We start from the raw sequence: 22,220 nt of genomic DNA, 5'->3' as shown, positions 1-22,220 counted from the left end.
AGGGGAATGGAATCCATCTCGTGGGAGGGGAAGGTGTGATTACTGATCAGAGGGCAGGGAGGGGCGAGATTGAAAGGTGGACCCATTGTAGTTGGGTGGGAAAGGGGAACCAACTGCTTGGGCTAGAGAATTCCAAAGATTCATGAGCCTCTGAGAGAACTCCCTCTATCTGAAATGGGAGAGCATGTTCAGAAGCCATATCCTTTAGATCTGGATATTGCCACTAGAGGAAACTTCCTCTAAACATCCCCAGCTGAATTTACTAGGTTTCAGTAAGATCACCTCTCGTTCTTGGAAACTCCAATGTATAGGCCAATCGGCACAACTTTCTCTTCTTGACGTCTTGACTTTTCTGCTCGCCTCACCCACCCCAACTTTGCCCTTCTGACCGTTCTGCTCTCCACTTCCTCCACACAAACCCTGACATTGTCATCAAGCCAGCCGACAAAGCTGGTGCCGTGGTAGTCTGGCGTACTGACCTCTACCTTGCGGAGGCCAGACGCCAACTCTTGGACACTTCCTCTTGCCTACGCCTGAACTATGACCCCACCAAGGACCAGGACCAACACCATCACTGACCTCATCTCCTCAGGAAATCTCTCCCCTCTTCCCACCAACCCCCACCCCCCCCCCCCTCCCCACACAGCTACCAAAATGATAGTCCCACAACCTAGGACTGCCCACTCCTATCCATCCCCCGGTGGGTCTGCTCTCCCCTCCTCCCCCACACCTGCCCATCACTATCTCTTATCTGCATCCACCTTGTGCCCACCCTGCCTCCCCTCTTTTGTCCACCTATCACTGCTCTGCTTTTCCCTCCTATATATTGGGCTTCCCCTTTCCCTATCTTCAGTCCCAAAGAAGGTCCTGACCCGAAATGTTGACCGCCTGCTTTTCTCCACAGATGTTGCCTGGCCTGCTGAGTTCCTCCGGCATCATCCTGTTTTTCATCTAGATTCCAGCATCTGCAGTCCTTTGTTTCCCCAACTTTCTCTTCAAACATTAACGCTTTATCCCAGGGATCAACCTGGTGAACCTTCCCTACATCAACTCCAATGCAAGCGGACCCTCCTCTGAATATAGAGACCAAAACTGTGCCCAGTACTCCAGATCAGCTCACCAACACCCTGTAAAGTTGTATCCTAACTCACTTTCTTTGTAAGCTAATCAATAAAAGCCAACACGCATTGGCTCTCCTAATTACTTGTTGCATTAGTACACTAACTTTCAGTGTTTTGTATGCTAGGGCCCTTGTGCAACGTTTTGTAGTCTCACTCTAATTAAATAATAATCTCTTTTCTCATTCTTTGTTCTAAAGCAGATACCCACATTATGTTCCATCTGCTAACTTCCTGCCCATTCATTTAATCTATCTATATCTTTTTGCAGCCTCTTCATATCCTCCTTGCTACTCTGTTGTATTACCAGCAAATATGGCTTGAGTACACTCGATCCTTTCGCCCAAGTCATTAATATAGGTTGGTAGTAGTTGAGATGCAAGTGCTGATCCCTGTACAACCCACTAGTTACTGGTGGCAAATCCAAAAGTGATCCATTCATTCCAACTCTGGTCAGGCTCCGGCCTATCCATGCTAAACTATTACGTCCATCATCGCATGCTCTGTGTGGTAGGGGTTTGGGTGAGAGAGGCCCTTGTCGTTTTTGAAGCGTCTTGTCTTTCCCAACAGGTTCTTTTGCATAGTGGTCCTCTGAGTTGCTTCATTAGGCTCCAGTCAGGAATGCGGCTCTCTGCTCATTCAGTGGGGCATTTGGACCACACAGTGCAATCAGTTTACCATCTTGATTTTAAACTTTAATCCCAATCCATTCGGATCGCAGTTTCAAGAGTTCAGAAGATGGGACTGTTCTGAGCAAGGAGTGAAATTGCAGCTTTCAGTTGTCCTGTATTTTTTGATCGGTACCGTCTGACCCAGTGAGGGGATCGGGCACTTCTGTTGCAGGGTGTTCAGAATCCACATTTGCATCTTTAGCAACAGCAACGTTTTCTCCTTCCTTGGGGAGAAGACCAAGTTTCCCACAGTGTGTTCTGGGCTCCTGGTTCCCCTGCACCAGCTGGCACCAGCATGAGTCTGCGACGTGGATGTAACTGCCCCAGGGATAGGGCTGGAGACTGGGATTAATTCACTTTCAAAGAGCTGACATAGGACTGGTGGGCTGAATGACAGGTTAATTGGTTACCCGTAGTCAAGGTGGGTGGCAGGAGAATTGAGGGATAGTTAATGGGAATGTGAGAGCAAGTAGATTACGCAAATGGGACTGGTGGGAATGCACTGAGAACCGGCACAAACTTGACGGGCTGAGTGGCTGTTGTACGAAATGTGAAGCAGTCGCTTTTCCTTTTGTGTGTGAAAGTGACACGTGTTCCTTCGTTGCAGTCAGTGTGAGGAACAAACTCTCTTGTTTTCCAGCTGGCGGTGTACGTTTTATCTCCTGGCATTTATCGGAGGGATCGCTGTCCTCATTGATGTAAGTATTTCACTCTACACTGTAAGTACAGTAAACTTGTGTCTACCACTTCATATCAATGAGTCTTGTACAAGTTTAATTGATAGACCATTGACATTTCCATTGATTGGTGGGAATGGGATTTGAAGTGATTTATAATCCAAACAGTACATTTACCACATACTTCCTGCTATGCGGCTACATTAACTCTGCTGTTTACATGGTTGGCTGAATGATTGTCTATCTCCAGCAGGAGTTAATGAGCAGGGGTGACACAGTGTACAGCTTGGAGAATTACTGCTTTACAGCATCAGAGCCCAGATTAAATCCTGACTTCCGGTGCTGTCTGTGTGAGTTTACACGTTCTCTCTGTGACCGTGTGGGTTTCCCCTAGGTGCTCTGGTTTCCTCCCACATCCTAAAGACGTGCGGGTTGGTAGGTTAAGTAGCTGCTGTAAATTGCTCTGGGTGTGTAGGTGGGTGGTAGAATCAGGGGATAGTTGATGGGAACGTGGGGAGAATTTAAAAAAAATGGGATTTACAGAGGATTAGTGTGAATGGACAGTCGATGCAGACTCATTGGGCTGAAGAGTCTGCTTCTGTGCTGTATCTCTCTAGAACGTAGAACAGCACAGGAACAGGCCCTTCAGCCCACAATGTTGTGCTGAACTAATCACACTAATGACATCCAATCCCTTCTGCCTGCCCATGATCCATATCCCTCTATTCCCTGCATATTCATGTACCTATCTGAGAACCTACTGTATTTGCCTCCTCCACCACCACCCCTGGCTAACTCAATGTGTGAAGCAGGGTCCAATGTGGTTGCTATTTTAACCATCCAGCAATGCAGGCACCCATCAGAGCCACTCCAAACAACACCACCCTGGGCAGGACCTGCAGGGTGAGACCAGCAGAAAAAGATTCGACCACCCCACCAGCTGTAAAAATTGGGAAATTTGTGGTGTGGTTCCAACCTAAAACCGCTGATTGCAAAATGCCTGAGGTCATCTGTTCCCCTGACCTCGGTATGTTAATGCGACTGTATTGGAACAACCCCAGAATTTACACCAGCAAAGACGCACATTGACTTCACCTGATGAAAACATCCTCTAACCACATGCCACCAAACCTTAGGCTCCTACTCAGAAACAAGTCGTGACTTGCATTTTAATGTAATAGATGTCATCGTGCTCTTGCTGTTTAGTGACTGCCTGCACCATTGGTGGCTTATGGGAGCTGGCATTGCAGACTGATTCAGCTCCCACAGGTTTAACACATTCTGCTGTCTTGCAGTTTATGGGCTGTGGTTAATGGACCCTTCAGCGCCAAACATGTTAAGGCTGTCATTACCATCAGCATAATGGGTGGTTCAGAATACACCATCTGCTGTTTCTGCGTTGTAATGATTTCATCCCACAGTTAAATACTATGTTAACATAGAAAAACAGCTTGGAAAAAATTGTAGCCAAAAATTGTCTAAAGAGGTGGGTTTTATCTTTGAAGAGGTGGGTGGGGATTGGGTTGGTTCTGATATCGGTCATAGCTGGTTAAAGGTGGGGGCTGCTGGTATCAAAGAGGAATGGATGCAGAGTCTCTACTGACTACCAGCTGTGACCCTAATCTGAAACCCACACTTCCAGCAACACACACACACACTAACATTGGAACGACGCAGAGAAGACTAGCAAGGATGACGTGCACAGTCATGAATCGTTCCATGTTTTTAGTGATCTGCGGACTATTCTCGGGGACGCATTCTGAGTTAAACCCCTGCTGCTGCTGGAAGATCATCAACTTGGTCAAAGACACACTTCAGTCTGCCTGAAACTTGTTGGCCTTCCACTGTAAGGAGGTGTCCGACTGGCACGTTCCAGGGTGCAGGGATATGTGCTGAGGAACACACTCAAGTTTGGCACGGCCACTGCAGAGGTTCTGTGGGGAAGGACCACAGTCTAGGGTCCTGTCGCCAATGGACACTGAGGGGCTGGGTGCTGTGTAACAGCCCCTCAAATACTTCATGGGGACATTGTTTAAAGAGAGAAAGATGAGTGGCTTTAACACAATGTAGGAAAATGTATTAAGTTGATGGTACAATGAATGTAGAGAAAGACATGTACCAATTGTATCTCTGGTGTATATGTTATGAATCAAGTATATTTTTGAAAGAAACCCACACCTCTCTTGTGTAATAGAAACTGGATTTGGATGTCCACCAGTACTGATACTGGCTAGGGTAGGGGAAATGGACAGCCTCCAATCTGGTGGCACTCTTCCCACACAGCCTTCTGATGAAGGGTCTCGACCCGAGACGTCAACTGTCCCTTTGCCCCCACAGATGCTGTCTGACCTGCTGAGTTCCTCCAGCAATCAAGTGGCACCTTCGCCAGGCTGTGCCCCACAGAAGGGGCACCTAACAGCCCGATACTTTGGGTGACAAGCAAATCACTTCACTGTGTTGGGTTGAGTTGCTCAGTCTGAGGCTTGTGCTGGAATCACTTAAAAGATCCTTATAATAATGCTGTTTATAAAACCCTTTTGTGAAATTGAGCACATTTTCCATGAAGGACTCTTCATAAATGCAAGTTGTTGCCCAATCTAACCCAATTAAGTTGGGTCCACGTTGAAGCGATTCCAGCGGAAGTGTCGCTCATACTCTCAACCAAACACAACCTGAATGAGCCACAGACCCAGAAGGTTTGTGGTGGGTGGACACAGTGCACAAGCCCTGATACTGTGCTCGTACTGGCTACCCTTTCACCCTCCAAACCAACAGGGGTCGGGATTAAAACTCATTCATTGATCAAGAAGCCATGTGGACCACCTAGAGGAAGTGAAAGTCACTCTTGAAAAAGGGTCTTCTGATGCCACAAGAGACTGCAGATGCTGGAATCTGAAGCAAGAACAATCTGCAGGAGGAACTCCGTGTAGGTCAAGCAGCATCTGTGGGAGGGGAAGGAATCACTGACATTTTCGCAAAACGTTGACAATTCCTTTCCTCCCACAGATGCTGCTCGACCTGCTGAGTTCCTCCAGCAGATTGTTCGGTTATAAAGGGGAGGTTTGAGTTAGGTGTTTTACTTTCATGTCCACTTTGATCATTGTGTGTTGCCAGTTTCAGTTAATTAACCTGGGCTGTATTTTTCTTGCTCTGTTGCAGAAACCGTGGTTTTATGACACGTGGGAAGTCTGGGTGGGATATCCTAAACAGGTGAGTCCGTCAGAGAGCCAGTCTGCTCCTGCACCGTGTAGGTCAAGCAAGCATTCTCTTAACAGCTCCATTGCAGAGTAAACCAGTATTTGATGCAAGCAGTTGATAAATTTGTACTAATAATTGACAATAGTGAAGATTATTAAACAAGAGCAGTGCTGGTGATAGGAGAACGTTAATGTAACCTGATGCCACTACGTCAGAAAACTGTTTATTCAGTTTCATCCCTGTCTCCTGAGATCATTACTCGGTACTGACCCACACCTGATGTTTTGCCAACACAGCCACTTGCCTAGAAATTAAACATTCCTAAAGTCTCACTGCCAGTGTGTCCTTTTTAATAGAGACAAAAGAAACAGCATTCTGAGACAGCAGTATCAGTGCTGACTGACCATGTTCAGCAAAACCAGACCTTCATGAAGCCCAGCAGCAAGTCTTTAAACCTTCCAGGCTGCCCTTACGAGTGAAGTGCCTGAAATATAATTAACAGTACAGGGAAATGCACCTCATTGATACCACATGGCTGCTGCTACTGGATGCACCATCCCCATTCACCCCAACCACTGAAATTATTCCTTCCCCCATTGTGGTCTCCTCCCTCCCCAGTCACCACCAGCGTCACAGCTGGACCTCCCCCTTCAAGGACTTGGGACTGCTGCTGAAACGGTGCCTAGGCTTTGAGCCCCCTTTTGTCACTGAGCTGTCTGGAGTTACCCGATGGATGATTGCAGCTCACTTCCTCAATGATAATGGTTCGAGAGGCTAGTATCCTGGAGAATGTCCATTCTGATGTGGATTGATTGCCCACAGTGCTGTGTTTTGGAACAATCTCTCACTGATCCTGAGAAGCTACTGTCCATGTTGTCTGTAAGGTATAGGAAGGTTTAGGAAGCTAAAATCAGACTGGGCCCTTGTGGAATATAAAGATAGCAGGAAAGTGCTCATGAGCCAAAAGAGGCCATGAAATGTCCTTGGTGAGCAGGGTCAAGGGTAACCCCAAGGCATTTTATACTTGTATTAAGGAAAGGATGATAACTAAGGAGAGGGTGGGTGCACTCAAGGATAAAGGAGGGAATTTGTTTTTGGAGTTGGAGCAAGTGGCTGAAGTACTAAATGAGTACTTTGTGTCGGTATTTACCGAGGAGAAGAAATTGGAAGATAGTGAAAGCAGAATGGGGCATGCTAATGTGCTGGGGCATTTTGAGATTAAGGAGGGGGTAGTGCTGGGTATTGGTAGTGGTATTGGTTTATTATTGTCACTTGTACTGAGGTACAGTGAAAAACTTTGTTTTGCATACCGATTGTACAGGTCAATTCATTACACAGTGCAGTCTTCTGAAAAGCATTCAGGTGGATAAGTCCCCAGGGCCTGAAGGTATATATCCCAGAATATTGAAAGAAGCAAGTAAGGACATTGCTGGGGCTTTGACAAGGATCTTTGTGTCCTCACTAGCAACAGGCGAGGACTGGAGAGGAGCAAATGTTGGGCCTTTGTTTAGAAAGGGGAAATGGGGATAATCCAGTTAATTATAGGCTAGTGAGCCTTGCATCAGTGGTGGGGAAGCTATTGGAGAGGATACTGAGGGATAGGATTCATACACATTTGGAAAGGCATGGCCTGCTTAGGGACAGTCAGCATGGCTTTGTGCGGGGCAGGTCATGTCTTACAATCTTGATTGAGTTTTTTGAGGAAGTGACAAAGGAGCTTGATGAGGGTAAGGCAGTGGATGTTATCTACGTGGACTTCAGTGAGGCATTTGATGAGGTCCCTCATGGTAGGTTGGTGCAGAAGATAAAGATGCATGGGATCCAGGATGAATTGCAAGTTTGGATTTGGAACTGGCTTGCCAATAGAAGACAGAGTAGGGGTGGAAGGCTGTTATTCCGGCTGGAGGTCCGTGACCAGTGGTGTTCCGCAGGGATCAGTGCTGGGACCTCTCTTGCTCGTGATGTATATCAATGATTTGGTTGAAAATGTAGCTGCAGGATTAGCAAATTTGTGGATGATACCAAGAGTGGTGGAGTTATGGACAGTGTAAAGGGCTATCAAAGAATACAGCGGGATATAGATCAGTTACAGATATGGGCAGAGAAGTGGCAGATAGAATCCGGGCAAGTGTGAGATGTTACACTTTGGGAGGTCAAATGAAAGGAGAAAGTATACAGTTAATGGTAGGCCCCTTAATAGCATTGAGGTACAGAGGGATCTTGGGGTCCAGGTCCATAGTTCACTGAAAGTGGCTATGCAAGTGGATAAGGTGGTAAAGAAGGCCTATTGCATGCTGCCTTCATTGGTGGGGGTGCTGAGTATAAGAGTAAGGAAGTCATGCTGCAGCTATATAAAACTTTAGTCATACCGCACTTGGAATATTGTGTGCAGTTCTGGTCGCCCCATTATAGGAAGGATGTGGAGATTGTGGAAAAGCTGCATGAGAGTTTTACCAGGATGCTGCCTGGATTAAAGGGTATGAGCTATAAAGGAGAGGTTGGACAAACTTGAGTTGTTCTCCTTAGAGCATCGGAGGCTGAGGGGAGACCTGATAGAGGTTTTTAAAATTATGAGAGGCATAGATAGGGTAGACGGTCAGAATCTGTTCCCCAGGGTAGGAATGTCAAACACCAGAGGACATGCTTTTAAGGTTAGAGGGGGGAAGTTTAAAGGTGACGTGAGGGGCAAGTTTTTTGTGCAGAGTGTGGTAGGTGCCTGGAATGGGTTACCAGGGGTAGTAGTGGAATCGGGCAGTTTGGTGGAGTTTAAGAGGCTTTTAGATAGACACATGAATATGGAGGGATATGGATGATACACAGGGGGAAGACATTTCGTATAAATTGGCATCAAGGTTGGCAGAACATCAGCATGTGGGCCGAATGGCTCGTCCAATGCTGGACTGTTCTATGTATGATCTTGTGAGGACAACTATGTCGAGCTGTTGCTACCTCTGGGATGGCTCTCTTAATTTGTTCACCACTCCCAATGTTTGTGAGGAGGACATTGCAAGGGTTGGGAGCGACTTTTTACGTTTGAATTCTGTGCCAGGGTCAACAACCAGAGGTCACTTCATTTTTGGCTGCAATGCGGCAGTTATGAAACAACTGAGTGACTGCAGCCACATTGCTTAAAGTCTGGAGTCATACACAGGCCGGACCAGGTAAGGATGACAGATTTGCTCCCCTGGCAACTATTAATGAAATGGGTTTCACTAGACAGGAAGTAGTATGAAATATTAATGACAATACAGTCATTTCCTGATCATAAGGCTAATTGTTTTCCTTTAAAATTCCAGACTAATAATCAATTCAAATTCCACAGCTCCCACATTGGGACTTGACTTCACAGCTCTGGTTTCTGAGTTGCAAGTCTGGTAACAACTCTACCCTGGCTGGCTTTCACCAGAAGTTTCATTTTATCTGACAGTGTCGGGCACTGCAGACGTAATGTGGTGGCATGGAATCTCTTTGTCCTGTACTGGTTTGTTTGGGATCCTGTTACAAACAAGACGAGCAAGTGTCTGCCTCCCTGCCTCTGCAGCGCTTTGCTTACACGCTTAAAGGACATTGTCTAATTTTCCTCTCTGTTTGGATTGTCCTGTAAATTTATTAGACATATTCGGCAGCAGGGTGGGGAATAAAACCTGCGCTGATATTGATAGCTGATAAGTCAGCTGATATTGTGCTGGCTTACTTACCCTTCCCTGTGTATCTATTCCTTTTCTGCTATTCTACAATTGCCCATTGTTTGAAATGTGGGATGGTAATTCTTAAGATCAGCAACTATCATTTTACACTGGTGGATAAGCAGACACAGTGTGAGCAGCAACTGAGTGTGTCGCTGTGGCGTCTCCGCTGTGTATGAATCGGACATTGAGTTCCAAGTGCTGTTCTAGGTGACCAGAGCATTATCCACGTCTGCCACAGTTTGTGTAGGTGCAGCAGGTCACCTCGGATCCTAGCGGAAGGTCGGGTCAGGGATCTGGTGCCTTGCATCTTTCATAACCAGGTCGGCCCATGGAGTTGTGACTTTGAGGGGTGTGGTGGGATCTTACTGCAGTCAGGGTGTCAGACAGCACGGAAGTGGGCCCTTCAGCCCACTGAATCCGCACTAACCATCAAGCACCCATTTACACTAATCCCATTTTATTCTTCCCACTGTCCCATCAACTCCTCTGCATTCTACCAGTCACCTCTACACAGTAGGGACAGTTTGTAGTGACCAATTAACCTACTATCCTGCACATCTTTGGGATGTGGGAGGAAACTGGAGCATCAGGGGGAGACCCACGTGGTCACAGGGAGAACGTGCAAACTGCACACAGCACCAGAGGTCAGGATTGAACTAGCGCTGGGAGGCAGCAGCTCTACCAGCTGTGCCACTGTCTTCATCACAGGGAAGGCTGAAGAGTATCCCTTTCTTCAGAGTGGAGTAGGTTGGAATGAGTAAGGGTAAAGGGAAAAATAACACCAATGTCGTCATCACCGTTGGTAATGAATGGAGGTGGAGAGAACAGAAGGTCAGACAGGGGTGCAGGTGGACTGGGAATTCTGAAAGCGGGAGAAAGGATCCACAGTCTGGGGTGAGCAATCCACGTCGATGAAATGGGCATCTCCTTCACAGAGATCACCTTCAGCACACTCTCTCCACCAGCACCACCACTGCTTGTGACGTTCACTCTCTCTGGGTCTCCACCCTTTCACAGACCAGACAGTGTCTTTGTTCTCACCATCCCTGCAACTTCAACTATGTTTGAAGGATTGTGAGGAAATGTCCTTATTGATCACTACAAGGGCATTATTGTTGTGGGATGCAATTTTAATCCATTTCCTTACTGTTGGTCGTAATGTGTTGAAACAGCCCAGAGAATGAGTGCAGAGGTCAAGTGGGCTGTGGAGCTGGGCATATTCTTCATTCATTCATCATGTAGACTGATGGGTTTGTAACGAGATTGCAAACTAGCCTCGCTGATGGATGTCTCTTTGTTCTCTCCACAGACATTGTTACCGTCCCAATATTGGTACTATATCATTGAATTGAGTTTCTATTTGTCACTATTGTTCAGTATTGCATCGGATGTAAAAAGAAAGGTACGTATTGTATTCTAAGTGTTGGCTTAGTGTAAAGTAAGCACCACCATTTAGATTTCTGTTTTTGACCCTATGTCTTTTGAGCACGGGGTTGTGGGGTTAATTGAAAATCTCTAACCCAACGTTACTAGATGACTGTTGCGGAAGAGAATTCCATAAGGGTTAATGAAATCAAACTTGTTTGTTGAAGTTGGAATTCGTAATCTAATTTAGTGGACTGAATGGCTTCCCCTTCATCCCCTGTCCTAAGGACACCTTGCTAGTACTCAAGGGTTTACCTAGAGGATGCAAAAGGCAAACGACTGGAGGAACACAATGGGTCAGGCAGCACCTGTGGAGACAAGAGGGATGGTAGACATTTTGGGTCGGGACCCTGAAGTCTTGATGCAAGGTCCTGACCCAAAATATCAACCATCCCTTTGCTTCTACAGATGTTGCCTGACCCGCTGTGTTAGGCTCCAGGTTCCAGCAACTGCAGTCTCTTGTGTCTCCATTTATCCAGAGGATGCTGTCATAGCCAGAGTTCACTTGACGATATTGTGTCATATTCACACCTAATTAAAGATGCTTAGTAATTCGAGATTAAATCAGGCTGAAACTGGGAAGAATTCACTGTGGCAACGTGTAAGGAATGCTTTACTCTGACAGCCAATGTTTATAGGGGGACTTTGTGAACTTCCACAGTGTGGAGCCATAGTATTGGCTATAATTGGGCCAATGAGATTTTTTTGCACAAACCCTGACACACTGGAGGTAGAGTCATGAGACTAAGCATTCTGCAAAATTAACCCCTTGTAGGATCTCAGCATGCCATTTGTGTCCCTTTCTTTATATCGCTTCCAAACAGGCATGCCTGTTTATTTAAAAGAAAATCACTGCCAGGTTAGCAGGGCCAGTCTGTCCATTTGCTCTTCACTGGGTAGTGTGATGTGACATTACTGAACTCCTGAGCTTTGCTCCTCTGGAGCTTTCAAGGTATTCATGAACTGAAGCAGTTTTGCTCCATTGATATCTGTCTGGCCAATAACGGGGGGGGAAAGTTCAGCCACACCAATCAATGTGTCACTGCTCAGGTTAGTCAGTAAGCTGGACCATCCATTGATCTGAAGGAAGAATGCAAGGCCTCTGTCTTTGAATGGAGACACAAGAGATTCTGCAGATGCTGGATCTGGAGCAACACACACAAAACGCTGGAGAAACTCAGCAGGTCAGGCAGCATCTATGGAGGGGAATAAACAGTCGACGTTTCGGGTTGAGGCCCTTCATCAGGACTGGGGCAGAGGACGAAGTGTCAGAGAGGTCTGTGGCAGATCGTGGAGAGCGAGGCCCAGAGCTGTGGCAGAGACAGAGCCCGCAGGTATCTCCTCATGGTGGCGAGGGTGGTAGGTAGAATACGGCAGGAGAAGCTGAGAGAGTAGCAGTCAATGGAACGCAGGTATCTGGGATCCTTGTTGGGGCCAAACTGGGAGGCTTGGAAACGGAGCTGGAGCCATGTGGAACAAGATGGCGGCAGAGGCAAGTACCCAGGAAGGTCACGTGGCTGTGGAAGTGAGTCTGGGTGAGCACATGGTCGGAGAGCAGCAGAGATCACGGGGGGAGCAGTGAGAGAGGGTCTCACAGAGTTCCCTTCGGAGAGAGGAGGAAAACTTCTTCAGCTTGGGCATACCTCGAAGAGACTTCGCAGTGGTGCAGCAAAATGGAGAGACAAGTGATTCTGCAGATGCTGGAATCTGGAGCAACACACGCAAACTGCTGGAGGAACTCAGCAGGTCAGGCAACATCTACGGAGAACGATGAGAAGTCGATGTTTCGGATCGAGAGCCTTTATCAGGATTGGGAAGTCAGTCAGCCAGTCCTCCGCTTTAACTATACCCAATGACTTGGCCTCCACAGCTGTCTGTGGCAATGAATTCCACAGATTCACCACCCTCTGGCGAAAGAAGTTCTTCCTCGTCTCCATTCTAAAGGGACGTCCTTCTATTCTGAGGCACTCTATCCAGGCCTTTCAAAATTCGGTAGGTTTCAATGAGATCCCCTCTCATCCTTCTAAACTCCAGCGAGTACAGGCCCAGAGCCATCAAATGCTCCTCGTGCATTAACCCTTTCATCCTCGGCATCATTAAAGCAGAGATTGATAGGTTCTTGATTAGTAAGGGCATCAAAGGTTACGGGGAGAAGGCAGGAGAAAGGGGTTGAGAGAGGAATAATAAATCAGCCATGATTGAATGGCAGAGCAGACTCGATGGGCCAAGTGGTCTAATTCTGCTCCTATGTCTTGTCATTGTCATAAACCACCTCTGGACCCTCTCCAATGCTAGCATACCTTTCCTTAGATATGGGGCCCAAAATGGCTCACAGTACTCTAAATGTGGTCTGACCAACGCCTTATAAAGCCTCAGCATTACATCCTTGCTTTTATATTCTAGTCTTGGTTCTAATCAAATCATGGTTAACCCGATGTTGTCCTGGACACTCTGAAGTGCCAGTCACCAGAGCATGCTGGTTGATGAAATGCCTGATAGCTGAGATTTTACCATCTAGAACATAGAATAGTACAGCACAGAACAGGCCCTTCGGCCCACAATGTTATGCTGACATATCTATTCCCTCCTACCTACAGAATGCCCATATCCCTCTATTTTCCGCTCATTCATGTGTTCATCCAAGCCCCTCTTAAAAGCCCCCAACGAACTTGCCTCCACCACCCTATAAGGCAATGCATTCCAGACATCCATCACTCTCTCAGGAAAAAATGTACCCCTCACGTCTTCTGAACCTACCCCCTCTCACCTTAAATGTATGCCCTCTGGTATTGGATCACTCAATAATGGGAAAAAGATATTGCTTGTCCACCCTATCTATGCCCCTCATAATTTTATACACTTCCAACAGACCACCCCTCAGCCTCCACTGCTCCAGTGAGAAGAGATCTAGTGACCAGTCACCTGGTAGAAAATACAAGGCCCTGCCAACCTGCAGTTTGCCCCATCCTCAGTGTGCCCACAGAAGTGCCCTGGGACACAGACATCTGTGCCTTCACCCTTGTGTGGGATCACCACAGTTTTGAATGCCATTGTTGTGCACAGCAGGCTCTGGGAGACTATCTCTAATAACATCTCCTTATAACTCGAGCCCTCTGGTCCTGACAACAGCTTGAATTATAAAGAGAGGCTGGATAGGCTGGGACTTTTTTCCCTGGTGCGTACGACGCTGAGGTGTGACCTTACAGAGGTTTATAAAATCATGAGGGGCATAGATAAGGTGGATGGTCGCAGTCTTTTCACCAGGGAAGGGGAGGCTAGAGGGCATAGATTTAAGGTGAGAAGGGGAAGATTTAAAAGGGACCTGAGGGAAAAGTTTTTTTTCACACACAGGATGGTTCGTATATGGAGGAAATGGTAGCGGCAGGTACAATTATAATGTTTAAAAAGCATTTAGACATGTACGTGGATAGAAAAGGTTTAGAGGGATATGGGCCAAATGTAGGCAAATGGGACTCGATTTGATGGACATCTTGGTTGGCATGGATGAGTTGGGCTGAAGGGCCTGTTTCCATGCTGTATGACTTTATAACAGTGGGTTGTCTCCATGGTCTCTGATGGCTCTGGGAGGAGACCCTTTGTTTTACTGCACTCTGTACTGCTGCCGTTATTGTAACTGGACGATGTAGTGGGTGATGCTGGGGGTTGCCACTCTGCGCTGTGACCACGGCTCTTCTCCCAGACCAGGGCTGATGAGATATGTAATGAACACAGGCAGCTGCTGCAACCAGACTCTTGCCTGAAGGGACAGTCGTTGTATGGAAGTGATGTTTGTATTCCTGTATCCAGTGGCAGGAATGCTGCCGGACAGTCCGGCACCATCCGCCTGAGGAGGCATCTACCCAGGGAGCTGCCAGTGGTTCAGGTCACTAGCTCCCTGAACTGGTGCCACCGTTAACTCATGAGGTGGCACAGCCAGCAGAGCCGCTGCCTCTCAGTTCCAGTGACCCAGGTTCAATCCTGACCTCCGGTGCTGTCTGCATGGAGTTTGCACATTCTCCCTGTGACCACATGGGTTTCCCCCAATGCTCCAGTTTCCTCCACGTCCCGAATGTGTGCGGGTTGGTAGGTTAATTGACCACTATGAATTGCTCCTAATGTGTAGGTGAGTGGTAGAATCTGAGGGGCAATTGATGGGAATGTGGGGAGAATAAAAAAAAATTGGGTTTAGTGTTGGATAGTGTAAATGGATGCTTGATAGCATGGACTCAGAGGGCTGAAGAGCCTATTTCAGTCCTGTGTGAGTCTAGAACATAGAACATTACATTACAGCACAGTACAGGCCCTTCGGCCCACGATGTTGTGGCGACATTTTATCCTGCTCTAAGATCTATCTAACCCTTCCCTCCCACATAGCCCTCCATTTTTCTATCATTCATATGTCTATCTAAGAGTCTCTTAAATATCCCTAATGTATCTGCCCCCACAACCTCTGCCAGCAGTGCGTTCCATGCACCCACCACTCTCTGTGTGTAAAAAAAATAAAAAAAATAATTGCCTCTGACATCCCCCTTGTACCTTCCTCCAGTCGCCTTAAAATTATGCCCTCTCGTGTTAGCCATTTTCACTCTGGGGGAAAAAGTCTCTGACTCTCCACTCGATCTATGCCTCTTATTATCTTCTATGGTTCCATCAATGACCCATATTCTGATTTCATTTACTCACCTTGGTCTCATAAATTCCATACTCCAACCTAATAAATTTCTGACCATCTGAAGTTTTCGGATTTTTGATCAGTTCCAGCCTCAATGGCCTCTTAGGGGAGAATTTGGATGTGACTGAAGTTGATATAATCCTCGTAGGCGGGATGTTTGATGGGGCTGACATAATTATGTCCTCAGGTTCTGTTCTGAAGTTATCTCCCAGACATTAAAGATTCTTATTCAAACTAAATACCTCTTAATTTACCAGGATTTTAAGGAACAAATAATTCATCATTTGGCAACAATCATCCTGCTGAGTTTCTCCTGGTGTGCAAACTACATCCGTGTGGGGACCCTCGTGATGGTGGTGCACGACTCGTCTGACATCCTGTTGGAGGTAGGTGTGTTAGTCAGAGCTATTGGACACTCATGTCATTGGAGGTGGAATCTCCTATTTACCTCTGATTTATTTGCCTCTGATTTACTTACCTATGTTAGCTATGGTATATTAAACTGGACCAGCAGAAAATGAGCTGCTGATTTGTTGTAGTCTGCTGCTATTTTCACCCACAACCAGTGTCAGCCCTAAGGGTTCTGTGTGAGAAGTTTGGATCTGAGTTGTCACTATGAATAACCACCTCTGAAACCTAATAAATTTCTGGCCATCTGAAGTTTTCAGATTTTTGATCAGTTCCAGTCTCAACGGCCTCTTGGGGGAGAATTTGAATGTAACTGAAGCTGATATTATCCTCTTTACTTTGCTGTTAATCACCAAGCACCCAAACAATGGGAACGACAAACAATCTCCAGGAAGAATTCTGCGGGTCGAGCAGCATCTGCAGGAGAAAAGGAATTGTCTGTGTTTTGGGTCAAAACCCTGCATCAGGACTTTCCTCCCACAGATGCTGCCTGTCCCACTGAGTTCCTCCAGCAGATTGTGTGTTGCTCCAGATTCCAGCATCTGCAGTCTCTTGTGTCTTCTGTGTGCACCCAATGGGAACTCTTTATTAATCTGGATCCGTGCTCTCTGATGCTTTTCCCTTGTTGGTTTGAGGCCATGCTAATCAAACAGGACTACAGGCCACATAGGTATCTGATCATGGATGAAGTGTAATGCAGTGAGTGTGTCTGTATACCAAACTGTTTTATAATTCTCTGCCCATATCTGTGATCCCATTGTCTTGCCAACAGATTTTTGTTACATGACATCTCTCAACTTTTCCCAAGCCTCATGAAGGGGAAAAATTGAAATCAGTTATTCGCAGTTAGATGCGACTAAAATGAAATAATCGCAGAGCGAGGCCATTCGTCCCCTTTTACATTTACTACCTTTACCACGAAAGGTTTTGGCTTGGATGTTCTTCAACGATCTCTACAGTCATGGGTGGTGGAGCAGGCAACATGGCATGAAGACAGAAATAGAATTGAAATCCCATGTTTAGAACATCCAATCCCCTTGGTTCAGCTTCCAGTACATCAAGATAGAGGATGTATGGGTGTGTTAAGTTGGCGTGTACACCTCGGACATTTATGTTTGGACTGTATAGGTCAGTGCACGTACATTTAGAGTGTAGAAGCTATGGTATGTATAGTTGGAGTGTATAGGCAAGGGGATGCAGAGGTGAAGGCAGGAACGGGGGACTGAATTTGGAGGATCAGTCATGATATTGAGTGGTGGAACAGATCTGAAGGGCCAAGTGTTTTACTTCCATTTTCTGTGTTTACAGTTCTGGGATGTATGCTTGGAATGCACAGACTAGTATGTTTGGAGTGTACAGGCCAGGGGATATACAAGTTGTTTACTGTGGTGTGGGGCTGGAATGTATGGACCAGGGAGTGTACATGTTAAAGGATGTGAGTTTGGAGTGTACAGGCTGGAAGATGTAAGGTTAATAAGTACTGGCTGAGTGGTATTGGACCATCCAGGTCAGGGATGTATGATTAGAATATACAAGTTTCTTTTTAAGAAAAGAGTGTATAAACTAGAGAGCCACATGGGACTGCAGATGCTAGAATCTGGAGCAACTAACAATCTGCTGGAGGAACTTAACAGGTTGAGCATCATTTGTTGGGAGGGAAGGGAATTGTTGACATTTCGAGTCGAGACTCTGCATCAGGACTGAGTGGAGAGCAGAGATAGCCAGTATAAGGTGGAGAGGGGAGATGGTGAGACAGGCCAGTGGGTGATTTGGTGTATAAACTGGGGTGTGTATGGTTTGAATATACAAACCAGAGGGTGTACGGTTTGCATTTACAAACCAGGGGCTGTATGGTTTGAGTACAGGCCAACAGTACAGTTAGCAGGGATGCAGTTAGAGTGTACAGGTTGGCAGTGTGAATTTTAGAATGTACAGTGAGTGTGAATCTGGTTACAATGTAGAGTGATGATAGTTCATTTGTACAGAGCAGCAGGCTGTATGTTGGAGTGTAAAGGGCAGGGGAAAGGTTCCCATGAAGTAGGTGAACATCTTTAAAGACATCCACTACCCTTTAGAATAGAAGGTGAAGGTGAATGTACCCACTGAAAAGAGGTAGTTTTCAACAAAAAACTTATTATCGTTTTATTCTGTGTTCAATGAAATGTGAATGTTTGGACGTTTTGTTCCAAGGGGGTTTGTATTGTGGTCTTCATACCCTCCTTTGTTACAGTTCGCCAAGATGCTCAATTATGCCGGGTGGAAATCCATCTGTAACTCCCTCTTCGTTGTGTTCGCTGCTGTTTTTATAATTACCAGGCTTGTCATCTTCCCTTTCTGGTGAGTAAACTATGCAGAAGAGCTCCAGTATTTCATCACTCGTAAGGAAGTGGTTTTAAGGTGATGAATATTTCTGATGCTTCCTTGCTCTAATGCACTGAGACCACTCATTATTAATAACTTCACTTTAAAGAACAGTTGAAGGTTGGAAGCAGGCAAAGTATTGGAATCAATTTTAAGAGACATTATAACCCTTCATCGAGAAAGGCACAGATTACTCAGGAACAGTCAGCATGGGTTTGTTGAGGGAAAGTCGCGTCTGACTGACAAATGAATTTTTGAAGAGGCAACCGAAAGGGTTGATAAGGGAAGTGTGTCTGATGGCTTTTGGAAAAGGAAGGCTGATCAAAAAAAAGTAACAGCCCATGAGATACAAAGGAGAGTGGTGAATTCTCCAAAATTGGCTCAGGCAACAAGAAATAATGGTTGATATATGTTCTGTTACCAGCAGGGTTCCACTGGCTTTTTGAAACATATGTTAGTGATAAGGACTTAAATCCAGGTGATCAAGAGAGATATTTACGCTTGGTACAAAATTACCAGTGGAGCTGTCCGTGGAAAAACTTATGACTGCAAGAAAATACAGATGGCCTAGTTAGTGGGGCAGAGAATTTAATCCAGGGAAGTGGGAGGTACTGTATTTGGGGGCATCAGCCCACCAAGGGAATGTGGCATAAATGGATTTTATTGAGAGGTGTGAATGAGCAGAGGGGAATATATATCCACAGGTCCTTAAAGGTAGAAGGACAGGTCAATAAGGTGGTTAAAAAAGGCACATTATTTGATTTATGAATTGAGGCAAGGAATGGAACAGCGATGAGGAGGTGCTAGAACTGTACACAATAGTTAGAGTGCAGCTTGAGTACACTTGATTGCCTCTGGGCTGGAATATTTTATCCAGGAGAAAAGTTTGCATAGGCCAGGGTTGTTCTCTTTGGAATCGAGAAAGCTGAGGGGGAGGCTTAATTGAAGGGTATAAAATTATGAGGGCCTTAGATAGAGTAAATAGAAAGGAGTTATTTCCCTTAGCAGAAAGGTCAAAAATCAGAGGGCAGAGATTTAAATTAATTGGTAGAAGGACAAGGAAAGTGATTTCACCCAGAGTGTGGTCTGGGGCTGGAATTTGCTGCCCAGAAGGGTGGTTGAGGAAGAAACCCTCATCACATTTAAACAGTAGTTGGGTGCGGGGCTGCAGACTCGGTTGTGGGAGGTGAGATGAGGCTCCTCTTTGGCTAGATGGATACAGAGGGCTGAACGGAGGGCTATGTTTGTTAATTTCCATTAATATATTGTACTTAATCGCACTATCAATCCGAAGATACTACACTCAGGACACGGAGATTATGAGTGGGACATTACACCAGGTTGCGCACAGAGATGGGGGCGATGGGTGAAGCTGAGGGGGTTTGGCCCAGGGTAACTCTCCCGACAGGGCTGGTCAAGTAGTGAATCCGCTTCCTGTCTGATGGGGTGAACAGATCGCGTCTAAACATCATCAGACCCTATCTGTATAATTACATTTCCCGTCCCTCTGTCCAATGCCCGCCTCTCTGTCTCCTCCCATGTCACCCATGCTAGTTTTCACTACCAGGACCCTGCAAACTCGTACAGATCTCTGAGGTGATCCGTAGCAGGAGGGTGCTGGGAACTTTAGTGGACTTCTGATTTCCACTGCTCATTTTGAATAGGCCTCTTGATTTCTCTCTCCCCAACTTACTTAAAATAAAAAGTGGCCAGAACTATTTGGATTGCGATAGTTTACAAGAAGTGCTCAGACATTTGATACCAGAGAGTGATCTGTCCGAGCTTTAATTGCCTCTGGGCACATCTGAGGAATGCCCAGAATTATTGGAATCCTTTCCTGGATGCTTAACCTGCCCACCAGCCTCCACGTTCGACAGATTGTTCTCCGCAACCTACCGTCAAAGAGATTTCATCGCCAGGCACGTCTTCCCTTCCTCTCCCTCTTCGACATTTCACAAGGACCATTCCCTCTGTGACTCCCTGGTCTGTCCTTCTGATCCCACCAACCACCCCACTTCTTACGACACTTTCCCTTGCACCCACTGGTGATGCAACACTTGACCTTTCACCTCTTCCCTTCTCACCATCCAGGGACCCAAACGGTCTTTCTAGGTGAAAAAACTATTCGCTTGCACGTCTTCCCATCTAGTGTACAGCATTCGGTGTTCATAAAGTTATACAGCACTGAAACAGGCCCAACTCATCCATGTCAACCAAGGTGCCTTCTTGCATCATTCCTATTTGCCTGCATTTGGCCTTATTGCTCTCAACCTTCTCTATTTGTGAACCTGTCCAAATGCCTTTTAAACGTTATAATTGTACCTGCCTCTACCGCTTCCTCTGGTAGCTCGTTCCACACACCCACCACCCTCTGTGTGGAAAAACCTGCCCCTCAGGTCCCCTTTAAATCTTCCCCCTCTCACCATAAACCTATGCCCTCTAGTTTTAGACTCTCCTAACCTGGGAGAAAGATTGTGACCATCCACATTATCTATGCCCCTCATGATTTTTGTAAACCTCTGAGGTCAGCCCTCAACCGCCTCTGCTCCAGGGAAAACAGTCCCAGCTTATCCAACCTCTCCTTATAACTCAAGCCCTCCAGTTCTGGCGACATCCTTGTGCATCTTCTCTGCCCCCTCTCAAGCTAAACACATCCTTCCTATAGTATGGCGACCAGAACTGCACTCAATAATCCAGATGCGGTATCGCTAACCTCCTATGTAGCTGTGACATGACCTCTCAATTCTTGTACGCAACGAAGGTCTGATGAAAGCAAGTGTATCTTTTTCGCTACTTCCTCTCCCTGTGGTGCCACTTTCAGGGAACTATGTACTCGTACCCCTGGGTCTCTTTGTTCTACAACACTCCCTAGGGCCCTGTTGTTTACTGTGCGAGTTCTGTTCCCAAAAAGCATCGCTTCGCACTTGGCTGAGTTAAATTCTATCTGCTATTCCTTTGCCTATTTTGCTAGTTGATCTAGATCCTGTAGTAACCTTAGACAATGTTCTTCACTGTCTGCTACACCACGAACTTTGTTGTCTTCCACAAACTTACTCGTTATGCCACCTATGTTCTCATCCAAGTTGTCAATATATATGGCAAACATCAGGGGACCCAGTACCGATCCCTGCGACACATCACTAGTTAGAGGCCTCCAATCTGGAAACACACCCCTCCACTACCACCCTCTGCCTCCTTCCACCAAGCCAATTTTGTATCCAATTGGCTACCTCACCCTGGATCCCATGTGGTCTCACCTTCTAGACCAATCTACCTTGCAGGACCTTGTCAAAAGCCTTGTTAAAGTCCATGTAGACAATGTCTACTGCCCTGCCCTCATCAATCAACTTCATCACTTTTTTTTATATAAAAACAAGCTCAATTAAATTGATGAGACAATTTCCCACTGTTGATTTCACAATGTGGTCTTCACTACATTGAAGGAACCAAACACAGGGTTGGGTGATCGCTTTACATAGTACCTGAGTGCAGCCCACAGGGGCAGCCCTAAGCTCCCCGTTGCCTGTTACTTTAATTCCCCACCCCAGTCCTACTCTGACCTATCAAGCTTAAGGGACAGCACCTCATCTTCTGTCTGGGCACATTGCAGCCTTCTAGACTCAATATTGAATTCTACAAATTCAGGTAACTTGATTTCTCGTATCAATCTGTAATTTTAGCTCAGCTTGACTTGTTTGCTTTTACCTCTTCTTATTCTCCCTGGGAGTGGAGGATGTTCGGAGCCTGACCTGCCGGGCCTGTCCTCCTGCTCTATATTTCACACTCCTACGTCCTTTTGTCCATGTTCTCGCTCTCTAACTGCTCCCGTTCACTCATGGAGCAGAGCTTATTCCTATTGTCATCCCAGGTTTACCCTATCAGGGACATCTCCCTTCCCCACCCTTCCTGCAACTTTAAAAGCTTTTGTCTCCTATTCAGTTGTGACGACGTGTCTTCGAACTGAAACGTTGACTCTGTTTCTCTTCCCACAGATGCGGCCT

The 22,220-nt window shown here is 46.3% G+C and overlaps 1 protein-coding gene across 7 annotated transcripts in view; it reads left to right on the top strand.

Moving 5' to 3' along the window:
• The window catches only part of cers3a (ceramide synthase 3a), a 65,425-nt gene that overhangs the window by 26,339 nt on the left and 16,866 nt on the right, over positions 1-22,220 (top strand). For all 7 annotated transcript variants that reach the window (XM_052040493.1, XM_052040499.1, XM_052040494.1 and 4 more), the window contains exons 5-9: positions 2,430-2,487; positions 5,626-5,676; positions 10,663-10,755; positions 15,708-15,836; positions 18,089-18,195. In XM_052040493.1, coding sequence (XP_051896453.1) covers positions 2,430-2,487; positions 5,626-5,676; positions 10,663-10,755; positions 15,708-15,836; positions 18,089-18,195 — 438 coding nt within the window. The remainder of the gene's footprint in view (positions 1-2,429; positions 2,488-5,625; positions 5,677-10,662; positions 10,756-15,707; positions 15,837-18,088; positions 18,196-22,220) is intronic.

The sequence above is a fragment of the Pristis pectinata genome, chromosome 28 (genome assembly GCF_009764475.1).
Source record: "Pristis pectinata isolate sPriPec2 chromosome 28, sPriPec2.1.pri, whole genome shotgun sequence".
NCBI lineage: Eukaryota > Metazoa > Chordata > Chondrichthyes > Rhinopristiformes > Pristidae > Pristis > Pristis pectinata.
The sequence above is the reverse complement of the archived record's forward strand: the minus strand, read 5'-3'. Positions and strand labels throughout refer to the sequence as shown.